General features: G+C 38.8%; 1 protein-coding gene across 1 annotated transcript in view; it reads left to right on the top strand.

Moving 5' to 3' along the window:
• acsl6 (acyl-CoA synthetase long chain family member 6) overlaps positions 1 to 15,465 on the top strand; it is an 89,948-nt gene extending 74,483 nt beyond the window's left edge. The window contains exons 16-21 of the mRNA XM_062070157.1: positions 6,932 to 7,020; positions 11,119 to 11,235; positions 11,303 to 11,446; positions 11,517 to 11,618; positions 12,575 to 12,646; positions 14,665 to 15,465. Coding sequence (XP_061926141.1) covers positions 6,932 to 7,020; positions 11,119 to 11,235; positions 11,303 to 11,446; positions 11,517 to 11,618; positions 12,575 to 12,646; positions 14,665 to 14,805 — 665 coding nt within the window. The 3' untranslated portion in view covers positions 14,806 to 15,465. The remainder of the gene's footprint in view (positions 1 to 6,931; positions 7,021 to 11,118; positions 11,236 to 11,302; positions 11,447 to 11,516; positions 11,619 to 12,574; positions 12,647 to 14,664) is intronic.
• Positions 15,466 to 15,849: the final 384 nt, after the last annotated feature.

Genomic DNA, 15,849 nt, shown 5'->3' with positions numbered 1-15,849 from the left:
TTTGATGTGAAGTAGTTGGAGCTTTAAATTCATAACATTGATTTTGATTTGTTATTATTTTTTGAGCAATGACAGTTAAAAAAAAAATCTAACTTAAATGATCAGGATCCAAATGGGCCCCACTCATAAAAGTGTTAAAAATAAGTCATACATTTTTTTCTACTATTAGATCTACTTCCTATTTATTTGTCGAATATAATTTTTAAAAATGTTTTTATGGGTGTTTCTTTATGTCCTTTTTGTCAAAGAACACTTTTTTATGGCAAACACACAAAATATGCAATATTTTCCCCAAAAATATTTCAAAGTGGAATATTTGATGTGAAGTAGTTGGAGCCTTAAATTCATAACAACATTGATTTTAATTTGCTATTATTTTTTGAGCAATTAAAGTTTAAAAAAAAAAAGTCACTTAAATGATCAGGATCCATATGGGCCCCACTCATAAAAGTGTTAAAAATAAGTCATACATTTTTTTTTTAAACTTTAAATACATATTTCTCTGGATATACTTCAGATCTATTTGTCAAATATAATTTTTAAATGATTTTTTATGTTGTTTTTTTAATGTACTTTTTGTCAAAAAACACTTTTTTTTGGCAAACACACAAAATACGCAATATTTCCCCAAATACATTTTTTAAAGTGGAATATTTGATGAGAAGTAATTGGAGCCTTAAATTCATAACAAAATTGATTTGAATTTGTTATTATTTTTTGAGCATTGACAGTGTAATAAAGAAAAAATCCCACATAAATTATCAGGATCCAAATGGGCCCCACTCATAAAAGTGTTAAAAAAAGGTCATACATTTTTTGTACAACTAGATCTACTTCATATTTATTTGTCGAATATAATTTTTTAAAATGTTTTTATGTTTTTTTTTTATGTCCTTTTTGTCAAAGACACTTTTTTATGGCAAACACACAAAATATGCAATATTTCCCCCAAAAATGGGCCCCACTCATAAAAGTGTAAAAATAGATCATACATTTTCTTTGTTTTACTTTCAACAATACGTCTCTAGATCAGGGGTGTCAAACTTGTTTTCATTGAGGGCCACATTGCAGTAATAGCTGCCTTTAGAGGGCCGCTTTTTAAAAATTAATTAAAATTATGCATGCGGGCAATAACCTGTGATTAATCAAAATTAAAAATATATATATAATTTGACAGCATTGATATAAATGTGTACCAGTAATCACCTAATATTATTATCATATTATTTAGATTTTTTTCATGTACAAACTAATGTTATCTTTACTAACATATTTTTGTAAAACACTATATAATAATGTAATATTTGGCATGAATAATGTTTAGAAGATACACATTTTTTTCTGTCAAAATCAAAATAATAATTTGCATTTAGTAAAAAAAAAGAAAGTATTTTATTAACACACATTTTTCCCAGAATGATCTGGCCCCCGGGGGTTGAGTTTGACACCTGTGCTCTAGACCCACTTGAGATCGAATATCATTTTTTAAATCAATTTCAATGTTTTTGTTTTATGCCCTTATGCCACTTTTTTGTGGCAAACACACAAAATATGCAATATTTCCCCCAAAAAATATTTCAAAGTGTAATTTTGGATGTGATGTAGTTGGAGCCTTAAAATAGGTCAATAATTCATAACAACATTGATTTTGATTCATTATTGGGTTTTTTTTTTTTAGCAATGAAAAATGACAGCTTTGTTATCAGTCAACATTGCAACTTTGTATTGTTATATTTCACCAGTTTGCGCTTTTATTCCACTTTTTAATGTGTTTTTTTTTCCAATGATATTTTTAGAATGTGCCATATGTGGACTATATATGCACCTCTGATTTAAGACTCTTCTATAAATACATACATTCAAATGATTGTGATCATGTATATTTAATTTTGTAATAATTGTAATTTAATTTGTATTGTAGGTGACACAGTACTTTATTGATAGTAGTTATTTTATTAGCATCAACTTTTACCCATAAATTGACACCCTATTGTTTCATATCTAATTGGGTTTTTTTTTAAATAAAATTGTGGTTCATGCACTCATTGACCACAACCTTAGGTACACTTGCACTTTTAATTGAACATAACATAAAATTTCAACCTCCTCGTTATGGCGTTATAAAGTTTTTGTCTTGATTTAATACCTGACTTAGTTTTTATTGTTGATCATACCACTTATGTAAGGCTTTTGAACAACAAAAATGTGGTTCAGCATTACCCCCTGCTGGTCACTACGAGTATTACATTAACCTACTCCAGAAACACAAGTCAAAGTACATCTATCTGACGGGAGTGCTTAAGAACGTATTTTTTAGTCAAAGATCCTCCAAATGATAGGAGCGCGTTTGCTGTTTTAAGATCCTAATGCAAGTCAAAGATCCTCTATATGCCATGAGGCAGCTTTGTTGTTTTTAAGATACTATTGCTCGTCAAAGATTCTCTATATGATGAGGCGCTTTGCTGTTTTAAGACTTGACTGCTACTCAACGATCTTCTGTATGACAGGAGCACTTTGCTGTTTTAAAGATTTTAATGCTAGTCAAAGATCTTCTATAAGACAGGAGCACTTTGCTGTTTTAAGATTTGACTGGTAGTCAAAGATATTCTATAAGACAGGAGCACTTTGCTCTTTTAAGAACCTACCGCTAGTCAAAGATCTTCTATATGACAGGAGCACTTTGCTCTTTTAAGAACCTACCGCTAGTCAAAGATCTTCTATTTAACGGGAGCACTTTTCTCTTTTAAGAACATACCGCTAGTCAAAGATCTTCTATATGACGGGAGCACTTTGCTCTTTTAAGAACATACCGCTAGTCAAAGATCTTCTATATGACAGGAGCACTTTTGCTGTTTTAGGAACATAGTTTTAGTCAAAGATCTTCTATATGACAGGAACACTTTGCTGTTTTAAGAACCTACCGCTAATCAAAGATCTTCTATATAACAGGAGCACTTTGCCGTTTTAAGAACCTACCACTAATCAAAGATCTTCCATATGACAGGAGCACTTTGCTATTTTAAGAACCTACTGCTAATCAAAGATCTTCCATATGACAGGAGCACTTTGCTGTTTTAAGAACATATTTTTAGTCAAAGATCTTCTATATGACAAGCGTACCTTTCTGTAACCTATTGCCAGTCAAAGATCCTCTATATGACAGGAGCATTTTGCAGCTTTCGGAACATACATTTAGTCAAAGATCTTCTAAATGACAGGAGCACTTTGCTGTTTTAGGAACATATTTCTAGTCAAAGATCCTCTAAATGACAGGAGCATTTTGCTGTTTTAGGAACATATTTCTAGTCAAAGATCCTCTAAATGACAGGAGCATTTTGCTGTTTTAGGAACATATTTCTAGTCAAAGATCCTCTAAATGACAGGAGCATTTTGCTGTTTTAGGAACATATTTCTAGTCAAAGATCCTCTAAATGACAGGAGCATTTTGCTGTTTTCGGAACATATTTTTAGTCAAAGATCTTCTATATGAGAGGAGCACTTTGCTGTTTTAGGAACATATATTTAGTCAAAGATCCTCTAAATGACAGGAGCACTTTGCTGTTTTAAGAACATACCGCTAGTCAAAGATCTTCCATATGACAGGAGCACTTTGCTGTTTTAAGAACATAGTTTTAGTCAAAGATCTTCTATATGACAGGAACACTTTGCTGTTTTAAAAACCTACCGCTAATCAAAGATCTTCTATATGACAGGAGCACTTTTGCTGTCTTAGGAACATATTTCTAGTCAAAGATCTTCTAAATGACAGGAGCATTTTGCTGTTTTCGGAACATATTTTTAGTCAAAGATCTTCTATATGACAGGAGCACTTTGCTGTTTTAAGAACCTACCCAAAGATCTTCCATATGAGAGGAGCACTTTGCTGTTTTAGGAACATATATTTAGTCAAAGATCCTCTAAATGACAGGAGCACTTTGCTGTTTTAAGAACATACCGCTAGTCAAAGATCTTCCATATGACAGGAGCACTTTGCTGTTTTAGGAACATATTTTTAGTCAAAGATCTTCCGTATGACAGGAGCACTTTGCTGTTTTAAGAACATAGTTTTAGTCAAAGATCTTCTATATGACAGGAACACTTTGCTGTTTTAAGAACCTACCGCTAATCAAAGATCTTCTTTATGACAGGAGCACTTTGCTGTTTTAAGATCCTACCGCTAATCAAAATCTTCTATATGACAGGAACACTTTGCTGTTTTAAGAACATAGTTTTAGTCAAAGATCTTCTATATGACAGGAGCACTTTGCCGTTTTAAGAACCTACCACTAATCAAAGATCTTCCATATGGTAGGAGCACTTTGCTGTTTTAAGAACATAGTTTTAGTCAAAGATCTTCTATATGACAGGAACACTTTGCTATTTTAAGAACCTACCGCTAGTCAAAGATCTTCTAGATGACAGGAACACTTTGCCGTTTTAAGAACCTACCACTAATCAAAGATCTTCCATATGACAGGAGCACTTTGCTTTTTAAAGAACATAGTTTTAGTCAAAGATCTTCTATATGACAGGAACACTTTGCCGTTTTAAGAACCTACCACTAATCAAAGATCTTCCATATGACAGGAGAACTTTGCTTTTTTGAGAACATATATTTAGTCAAAGATCTTGTATATGACAGGAGCACTTTGCTCTTTTAAGAACCTACCGCTAGTCAAAGATCTTCTATATGACAGGAACACTTTGCTGTTTTAAGAACCTACCGCTAGTACTAAGATCTTCTATATGACAGGAACACTTTGCTGTTTTAAGAACCTACCGCTAGTCAAAGATCTTCTATATGACAGGAACACTTTGCTGTTTTAAGAACCTACCGCTAGTCAAAGATCTTCTATATGACAGGAACACTTTGCTGTTTTAAGAACCTACCGCTAGTCAAAGATCTTCTATATGACAGGAACACTTTGCTGTTTTAAGAACCTACTGCTAGTCAAAGATCTTCTATATGACGGGAACACTTTTCTCTTTTAAGAACATACCGCTAGTCAAAGATCTTCTATATGACAGGAGCACTTTTGCTGTTTTAGGAACATATTTTTAGTCAAAGATCTTGTATATGACAGGAGCACTTTGCTATTTTAAGAACCTACCGCTAGTCAAGGATCTTCTAGATGACAATAGCACTTTGCTCTTTTAAGAACCTACCGCTAGTCAAAGATCTTCTATATGACAGGAACACTTTGCTGTTTTAAGAACCTACCGCTAGTCAAAGATCTTCTATATGACAGGAACACTTTGCTGTTTTAAGAACCTACTGCTAGTCAAAGATCTTCTATATGACGGGAACACTTTTCTCTTTTAAGAACATACCGCTAGTCAAAGATCTTCTATATGACAGGAGCACTTTTGCTGTTTTAGGAACATATTTTTAGTCAAAGATCTTGTATATGACAGGAGCACTTTGCTATTTTAAGAACCTACCGCTAGTCAAGGATCTTCTAGATGACAATAGCACTTTGCTCTTTTAAGAACCTACCGCTAGTCAAAGATCTTCTATATGACAGGAACACTTTGCTGTTTTAAGAACATACCGCTAGTCAAAGATCTTCTATATGACAGGAACACTTTGCTGTTTTAAGAACCTACCGCTAGTCAAAGATCTTCTATATGACGGGAACACTTTTCTCTTTTAAGAACATACCGCTAGTCAAAGATCTTCTATATGACAGGAGCACTTTTGCTGTTTTAGGAACATATTTTTAGTCAAAGATCTTGTATATGACAGGAGCACTTTGCTGTTTTAAGAACCTACCGCTAGTCAAGGATCTTCTAGATGACAATAGCACTTTGCTCTTTTAAGAACCTACCGCTAGTCAAAGATCTTCTATATGACAGGAACACTTTGCTGTTTTAAGAACATACCGCTAGTCAAAGATCTTCTATATGACAGGAACACTTTGCTGTTTTAAGAACATACCGCTAGTCAAAGATCTTCTATATGACAGGAACACTTTGCTGTTTTAAGAACCTACCGCTAGTCAAAGATCTTCTATATGACGGGAACACTTTTCTCTTTTAAGAACATACCGCTAGTCAAAGATCCTCTATGTGACAGGAGCACTTTGCTGTTTTAAAAACCTACCGCTCGTCAAAGATCTTCTATATGACAGGAGCACTTTGCTCTTTTAAGAACCTACCGCTGTCAAAGATCTTCTATATGACGGGAGCCCTTTTCTCTTTTAAGAACATACCGCTAGTCAAAGATCTTCTATATGACAGGAGCACTTTTGCTGTTTTAGGAACATATTCTTAGTCAAAGATCCTCTATGTGACAGGAGCACTTTGCTCTTTTAAGAACCTACCGCTAGTCAAAGATCTTCTATATGACAGGAGCACTTTTGCTGTTTTAGGAACATATTTTTAGTCAAAGATCCTCTATGTGACAGGAGCACTTTGCTGTTTTAGGAACATATTTTTCGTCAAATATCCTTTAAATGACAGGAGCACTTTGCTGTTTTAAGAACATACTGCGGGTCAAAGATCTTCTATATGACAGGAGCACTTTGCTGTTTTAAGAACATACTGCGGGTCAAAGATCTTCTATATGACAGGAACACTTTGCTTTGCTGTAACATATTGCTGGTCAAAGGTTCTCTATACAACAGGAGCACTTTGGTTTTAGTAGCCTAATATCCTTTACATTACAAGAGCACTTTGCTGTAACATATTGCGAGTCAAAGGTTCTCTTTATGATAAGAGCAATTCTGTTTTATTAACCTATTGCTAGCCAAAGATCCTCTATATGACAAGAGTACCTGGCTGTAACCTATTGCCAGTCAAAGATCCTCTATATGACACTGCTGGTTTATGGAATTATTCTTGTTTTACCAGGGCTGGATTTGGCCTTGTATTCAAGCCCAATTATTCATTTCTAATCCTTTTGTCTTGTGATGTGGAAAACCCAATAAAGGCCATGTGGGGGCGCCATTGCCGTGCAACCTCATCAAGCTGGTGGACGTTCCTGAGAAGAACTACTTTGCCTCCAAAGGGGAGGGCGAGGTACGTGTGGGCGTCTTTTGATTATTAACTTGGGAGTTTTCACTAACATGATCCTAGGACACTATATTGCCTAAACTATTTGGCCACCCAATCCAGGTGTCCTAATCACTTGGCCACACATGTATAAAATCAAGCACTTAGGCATGGAGACTGTTCTGTGTTGTTGTTGCCATCGTTTGTATTGTTGTTGACAAACATAACATGGTATTATTGCCATTGTTTGTATTGTTGTTGACAAACATAACATGGTATTTTTGCCATCGTTTGTGTTGTTGTTGACAAACACGCCATGGTATTATTGCCATCTTTTGTATTGTTGTTGACAAACACAACATGGTATTATTGCCATCGTTTGTATTGTTGTTGACAAACACAACATGGTATTATTGCCATCTTTTGTATTGTTGTTGACAAACATAACATGGTATTTTTGCCATCTTTTGTATTGTTGTTGACAAACATAACATGGTATTATTGCCATCTGTTGTATTGTTGTTGACAAACACAACATGGTATTATTGCCATCTGTTGTATTGTTGTTGACAAACATAACATGGTATTATTGCCATCTGTTGTATTGTTGTTGACAAACACAACATGGTATTATTGCCATCTGTTGTATTGTTGTTGACAAACACAACATGGTATTATTGCCATCTGTTGTATTGTTGTTGACAAACACACCATGGTATTATTGCCATCTTTTGTATTGTTGTTGACAAACACAACATGGTATTATTGCCATCTGTTGTATTGTTGTTGACAAACATAACATGGTATTATTGCCATCTGTTGTATTGTTGTTGACAAACACACCATGGTATTATTGCCATCTTTTGTATTGTTGTTGACAAACACAACATGGTATTATTGCCATCTGTTGTATTGTTGTTGACAAACACAACATGGTATTATTGCCATCTGTTGTATTGTTGTTGACAAACACACCATGGTATTATTGCCATCTTTTGTATTGTTGTTGACAAACACAACATGGTATTATTGCCATCTGTTGTATTGTTGTTGACAAACACAACATGGTATTATTGCCATCTTTTGTATTGTTGTTGACAAACACAACATGGTATTATTGCCATCTTTTGTATTGTTGGTGACAAACACAACATGGTATTATTGCCATCGTTTGTGTTGTTGTTGACAAACACAACATGGTATTAGTGCCATCTTTTGTATTGTTGTTGACAAACACAACATGGTATTATTGCCATCTTTTGTATTGTTGGTGACAAACACACCATGGTATTATTGCCATCTTTTGTATTGTTGTTGACAAACACACCATGGTATGATTGCCATATTTTGTATTGTTGTTGACAAACACACCATGGTATTATTGCCATCGTTTGTGTTGTTGTTGACAAACACAACATGGTATTATTGCCATCGTTTGTATTGTTGTTGACAAACACAACATGGTATTATTGCCATCGTTTGTGTTGTTGTTGACAAACACAACATGGTATTATTGCCATCTGTTGTGTTGTTGTTGACAAACACAACATGGTATTATTGCCATATTTGTATTGTTGTTGACAAACACACCATGGTATTATTGCCATCGTTTGTGTTGTTGTTGACAAACACAACATGGTATTATTGCCATCTTTTGTATTGTTGTTGACAAACACACCATGGTATTATTGCCATCTTTTGTATTGTTGTTGACAAACACACCATGGTATTATTGCCATCGTTTGTATTGTTGTTGACAAACACACCATGGTATTATTGCCATCTTTTGTATTGTTGTTGACAAACACACCATGGTATTATTGCCATCTTTTGTATTGTTGTTGACAAACACAACATGGTATTATTGCCATCTTTTGTATTGTTGTTGACAAACACAACATGGTATTATTGCCATCTTTTGTATTGTTGTTGACAAACACACCATGGTATTATTGCCATCTTTTGTATTGTTGTTGACAAACACAACATGGTATTATTGCCATCGTTTGTATTGTTGTTGACAAACATAACATGGTATTATTGCCATCGTTTGTGTTGTTGTTGACAAACACGCCATGGTATTATTGCCATCGTTTTTATTGTTGTTGACAAACACAACATGGTATTTTTGCCATCTTTTGTATTGTTGTTGACAAACACACCATGGTATTATTGCCATCTTTTGTATTGTTGTTGACAAACACACCATGGTATTATTGCCATCTTTTGTATTGTTGTTGACAAACACACCATGGTATTATTGCCATCTTTTGTATTGTTGTTGACAAACACAACATGGTATTATTGCCATCTTTTGTATTGTTGTTGACAAACACAACATGGTATTATTGCCATCTTTTGTATTGTTGTTGACAAACACACCATGGTATTATTGCCATCTTTTGTATTGTTGTTGACAAACACAACATGGTATTATTGCCATCGTTTGTGTTGTTGTTGACAAACACAACATGGTATTATTGCCATCTGTTGTGTTGTTGTTGACAAACACAACATCTTTTGTATTGTTGTTGACAAACACAACATGGTATTATTGCCATCTTTTGTATTGTTGTTGACAAACACAACATGGTATTATTGCCATCGTTTGTATTGTTGTTGACAAACACAACATGGTATTTTTGCCATCTTTTGTATTGTTGTTGACAAACACAACATGGTATTATTGGCATCTTTTGTATTGTTGTTGACAAACACACCATAGTATTATTGCCATCGTTTGTATTGTTGTTGACAAACACAACATGGTATTATTTCCATCTTTTGTATTGTTGTTGACAAACACACCATGGTGTTATTGCCATCTTTTGTATTGTTGTTGACAAACACAACATGGTATTATTGCCATCTTTTGTATTGTTGTTGACAAACACACCATGGTGTTATTGCCATCTTTTGTATTGTTGTTGACAAACACAACATGGTATTATTGCCATCATTTGTGTTGTTGTTGACAAACACACCATGGTATTATTGCCATCGTTTGTGTTGTTGTTGACAAACACAACATGGTATTATTGCCATCGTTTGTGTTGTTGTTGACAAACACACCATGGTATTATTGCCATCTTTTGTGTTGTTGTTGACAAACACAACATGGAATTATTGCCATTCGTTTGTAATGTTGTTGACAAACACCATTGTATTATTGCCATTTTGTGTGTTGTTGTTGACAAACACAACATGGTATTATTGCCATCTTTTGTGTTGTTGTTGACAAACACACCATGGTATTACTGCCATCTTTTGTGTTGTTGTTAACAAACACAACATGGTATTATTGCCATCTTTTGTGTTGTTGTTGACAAACACAACATGGAATTATTGCCATTAGTTTGTAATGTTGTTGACAAACACCATTGTATTATTGCCATCTTGTGTGTTGTTGTTGACAAACACAACATGGTATTATTGCCATCTTTTGTTATTGTTGACATCGTTTGTGTTGTTGTTGCCATTATTTGTGTTGTTGTTGACAAACACAACATGGTATTCATCAGTCCAGAGAAGGCGTCTCCACTGCTCTAGAGTCCAGTGGCGACGTGCTTTACACCACTGCATCCCACGCTTTGCATTGGACTCAGTAATGTATGGCTTAGACGCAGCTGCTCGGCCATGGAAACACATTCCATGAAGCTCTCTGCGTACTGTACGTGGGCTAATTGGAAAGTCACATGAAGTTTGGAGCTCTGTAGCAACTGACCGTGCAGAAAGTCTTTGCACTATGCGCTTCAGCGTCCGCCGACCCCTCTCTGTCAGTTTACCTGGCCTACCACTTGGTGGCTGAGTTGCTGTTGTTCACAAACTCTTCCATTTTCTTATAATAAAGTTGACTTTGGAATATTTAAGAGCGAGGAAATTTCACGACTGGATTTGTTGCACAGGTGGCATCCTATTACAGTTCCACGCTGGAAATCACAGAGCGGCCCATTCTTTCACAAATATTTGTAGAAACAGTCTCCATGCCTAAGTGCTTGATTGATTAGGACACCCGATTCTGATCATTTGGATGTGTGGCCAAATACTTTTGGCAATGTAATGTACGTGTTTACTTAAAGTCACGTCAGGTTTTGGTGAGTAAGTACAAACGTGGGCCCCGTGCAGGTGTGCGTGAAGGGACCAAACGTGTTCAAGGGCTACCTCAAAGACCCGGAGAGGACGGCCGAGACGCTGGACGCGGGCGGCTGGCTCCACACGGGCGACATCGGAAAATGGCTGCCGGTAAGTGGGCGTCACCGTCGTTCGCCGACGTCGCCCGCGTGACAATTTTACACCCGATCCCCGTCAGAACGGCACGCTGAAGATCGTGGACAGGAAGAAGCACATCTTCAAGCTGGCGCAGGGCGAGTACATCTCCCCCGAGAAGATCGAGAACATCTACATCAGGAGTCAGCCGGTGGCCCAGCTCTACGTGCACGGAGACAGCCTCCAGGTGGCGCCGCCCTCCTTGCCCCTTTTTTTTACCCCCCGCCTTTGTCACTAAACATAGCCGCTCTTTGCAGTCCTGCTTGGTGGGCATCGTGGTGCCCGACCCGGAGGTCATGCCCGAGTGGGCCAAGAAGAAAGGAATCCTGGGCACCTACAAGGACCTCTGTAAAAACACGGTAAGTTCACGTGCATGCTGGGAGACAACCACCATGTATCCCGCATGGGGAAGTAAGTACATACTACTACTAGTACAAAACCCCAAAACCAGTGAAGTTGGCACGTTGTGGAAATGGTAAATAAATACAGAATATCAACTTATATTCAATTGAATAGACTGCAAAGACAAGATACTTTGGTAAACGTTGTTATTTTTTGCAAGCATTACCTCATTTGGAATTTGATGCCTGCAACATGTTTCAAAGAAGCTGGCACAAGTGGCAAAAAAGACCAAAAAAAGTTGAGGAATGCTCATCAAACACTTATTTGGAATGTCCCACAGGTGAACAGGCTAATTTGGGAACAGGTGGGTGCCATGATTGGGTGTAGAAAGCAGCTTCCATGAAATGCTCAGTCGTTCACAAACAAGGACGGAGCGAGGGTCACCACTTTGTGAACAAATGCGTGAGCAAATTGTTTAAGAACAACATTTCTCAATGAGCTATTGCAAGGAATTTAGGGATTTCATCATCTACGGTCCGTAATATCATCAAAAGGTTCAGAGAATCTGGAGAAATCACTGCACGTAAGCAATGATATTACGGGCCTTCGGCGGTACTGCATCAAAAAGCGGCATCGGTGTGTAAAGGATATCACCACATGGGCTCAGGAACACTTCAGAAAACCACTGTCAGTAACTACAGTTCGTCGCTACATCTGTAAGTGCAAGTTAAAACTCTACTATGCAAATCCCAAAGCCATTTATCAACAACACCCAGAAAGGTTCTCGGTTCGAACATTAAATATCGTGTCTTGGCAGTCTATTCAATTGAATATAAGTTGATTTGCAAATCATTGTATTCTGTTTTTATTTACGAAATACACAACATGCCATTTTTTGGGTTTTGTAGTACTACTGGTCGTACTACGGGTACTACATATCATGACGAGTGTGAAGGTGAGCTTTTGTCAACAGGAGCTCAAGAAGGCCATCCTTGAAGATCTGGTGCGTCTTGGGAAGGCCAGCTGTCTGCACTCCTTTGAGCAGGTACGCAAAAGAAACACCTTTAAACGAGAAGAACCTATTGCAAAAACACTTCAAATCAAAGTTTTCTATTGTCTTTGCCCTTTTTGAGAACCTATTGCAAAATAACACTAGTCAAAGATCCTCTATATAACAGGGGGTATTTGCTGTTTTTGAGAACATATTGCAAAAAAACGTCATCAAAAATCTACAGTATGAGAGGAGTAGCCCTTTGCTGTTTTTGAGAACCTACTGCCAAAAAACCCACGAGTCAAAGCTCCTCTGTATGACAGGAGAACTTTGCTTTTTGTAGAACCTACTGCAAAAACAAAACATTAGTCAAAGATCATCTTTATGACAGAGGGCAGAGACCTTTGCTGATTTGAAAAACCTTTTGCAAAAAAAAAACACTAATCTAAGATCCTTTATACCAGTGATTCTCAAACTTGTGTACACTTAGCACTTTGGGCACCCAACGATTCGATTCCGAGTCCGATTCTTGGGGTGACGATTCGATTCAGAATCGATACTCGACCTCCGGCTGGCCTGCAGCACAAGCGGCCATCAGGCGCCCGCACGCGGTGTCCTCCCTCCGCCCTCCCGTGACTCTTGAACTTGTTTTTTTGGGGGGTATTCTGGGGACATCCAGAATCTGTCCTTAAGGGGGATTACTGTCATGATCCGTTGCCCAAATCATGTTTTGTTTAGTCATGTTCTGTTAGTTTTGGTTGTGGCGTCACTCGCGTCCACCTTCTCGACGATCACGGACGTGGCCATTCCGTGGTCGCCCGCCTCGCCTGCTGCAGCGGCGTTCCACTCGCCGCAGCCACTTGACTTGTCCTCGGTGGATTCGGGGACACTTGGCCTGGCGACCCACCACCAAGTCCTCCCTCCGCCCTCCCGTGACTTGAACTTGTTTTTTTTGGGGTATTATGGTGACATCTGGAATCTATCCTTAAGGGCGGGGTACTGTCATGATCCGTTGCCCGGATCATGTTTTGTTTAGTCATGTTCTGTTAGTTTTGGTTCTGGCGTCACTCGCGTCCACCTTCTCGACGGTCACGGACGTGGCCGTTCCGTGGTTGCCCGCCTCGCCTGCTGCAGCGGCGTTCCACTCGCCGCCGCCACTTGACTTGTCCTCGGTGGATTCGGGGGCACTTGGCCTGGCGACCCACCACCAAGTCCTCCCTCCGCCCTCCCGTGACTTTTGAACTTGTTTTTTGGGGGGTATTCTGGGGACATCTGGAATCTGTCCTTAAGGGGGAGTACTATCACGATCCGTTGCCCTGATCATGTTTTGTTTAGTCATGTTCTGTTAGTTTTGGTTCTGGCGTCACTCGCGTCCCCCTTCTCGACGGTCACAGGATGTGGTCGTTCCATGTTCGCCCGCTTCGCCTGCTGAAGCGGCGTTCCACTCGCCGCCGCCACTTGACTTGTCCTCGGTGCATTCGGGACCACTTGGCCTGGCGATTCACCACCAAGTCCTCCCTCCGCCCTCCCGTGACTCTTGAACTTGTTTTTTGGGGGGTATTCCGGGGACATCTGGAATCTGTCTTTAAGGGGGGGTTCTGTCATGATTTGTTGCCCGGATCATGTTTTGTTTAGTCATGTTCTGTTAGTTTTGGTTCTGCCGTCACTCGCGTCCACCTTCTCGACGGTCACGGACGTGGCCGTTCCGTGGTCGCCCGCTTCGCCTGCTGCAGCGGCGTTCCACTCGCCGCCGCCACTTGACTTTTCCTCTGTGGATTCGGGTACACTTGGCCTGGCGACCCACTACCAAGTCCTCCCTCCGCCCTCCCGTGACTCTTGAACTTGTTTTTTGGGGGGTATTCCGGGGACATCTGGAATCTGTCCTTAAGGGGGGAGTACTGTCATGATCCGTTGCCTGGATCATGTTTTAGTCTAGTCATGTTCTGTTAGTTTTGGACTCCCCTCAGTTCCTGTTTTGTGCACCCCTGGCTTTGTTTGGGCACTGATTGGTTGCACCTGCCTCTGGTTGCATGTTGTTTTTTTGTTAATTGTATTTTTTTCCCCGCCAAAAGGTGAAGAACATCTACATCCACAACGAGATGTTCTCCATCGAGAACGGCCTGCTGACGCCGACGCTGAAGGCCAAGCGTCCCGAGCTGAAGGAGTTCTTCAAGGGGAAGATCGAGCAGCTTTACAGCACCATCTCCATGTGAGCACCACCACGTATCCCCCCGTCCCCGGGGCATCCGGACACCGCATCCCGCGGGGGCTGCTGTCGCGGGAGAAGGGTAGCTGATGGAAACCCAGCAGCAAAAACAAAACGAGCAATGTTCCTTTGTCCACACACCGTCGCCATCGAAATATGCAGCCCATCAACGTTAGCCCTTCAGCAAAAAGGAAGGCCATGATTTCATGACTTGAGGTTCTCTCAAAAAGGACCTCCTGCCTTACAAGTTAGCAGCGAGACTAGACCGACGATGAGCGGCCTGTTTGTTTTTCTCCTCACACACCTCATGTCAAAGCTTCTTCATTATGCTCCCCGAGCGTCGCACCAATGATGGATGTACATAAATACATAAATGTTAGCTTATTTATTATTCCCTGCTTTGAATGATGATGATGATTTTTACTTTGACTCTTCTAAATGCGTGTGTAGTGAGACAATTGTACTTTCAACATTTTCTTTTTCTGCAGTAAAACAAACAAAAAAAAAGATCAGCACCATATCCTTGTAATAAGGAGCAGGGAACACGTGGTCATGGAATAAAAAAAAACGTTCTGGAATGATTTTAAACACCTTTTTATGTTTATTCCGCTTTTGTCTCGTTAGGAAACATAGGACTGGTGTATGCGCAAAGATCCTCTATATGACAGGATCCCTTGGCTGTTTTTAAGAACATATTACGAAAAATACACTAGTCCAAGATCGTTTATGTGACAGGATCTTTTAGCTCTTTTTGAGAACTTCATACAAAAAAACTGTAGTCTAGATCCTTTATGTGGCAGGATGTCTTAGCTGTTTTTGAGAACTTACTACAAAAAATACACTAGTCCAAGATCCTTTATGTGACAGATCCCTTAGCTGTTTTTGAAAACCTACTACAAAAAATACACTAGTCCAAGATCCTTTATGTCACAGGATCTCTAAGCTATTTTATGAACCTACTACACAAAATCCAGTAGTCCAAGATATTTTATGTGTCAGGTTCCCCTAGCTATTTTTGAGAACCGACTACAATAAAATACAGTAGTCCAAG

Source organism: Entelurus aequoreus, linkage group LG14 (assembly GCF_033978785.1).
Source record: "Entelurus aequoreus isolate RoL-2023_Sb linkage group LG14, RoL_Eaeq_v1.1, whole genome shotgun sequence".
In the NCBI taxonomy this organism is placed as follows: Eukaryota; Metazoa; Chordata; class Actinopteri; order Syngnathiformes; family Syngnathidae; genus Entelurus; species Entelurus aequoreus.
Note: the sequence above shows the minus strand (reverse complement) of the source record. Positions and strands in the feature narration are given on the sequence as shown.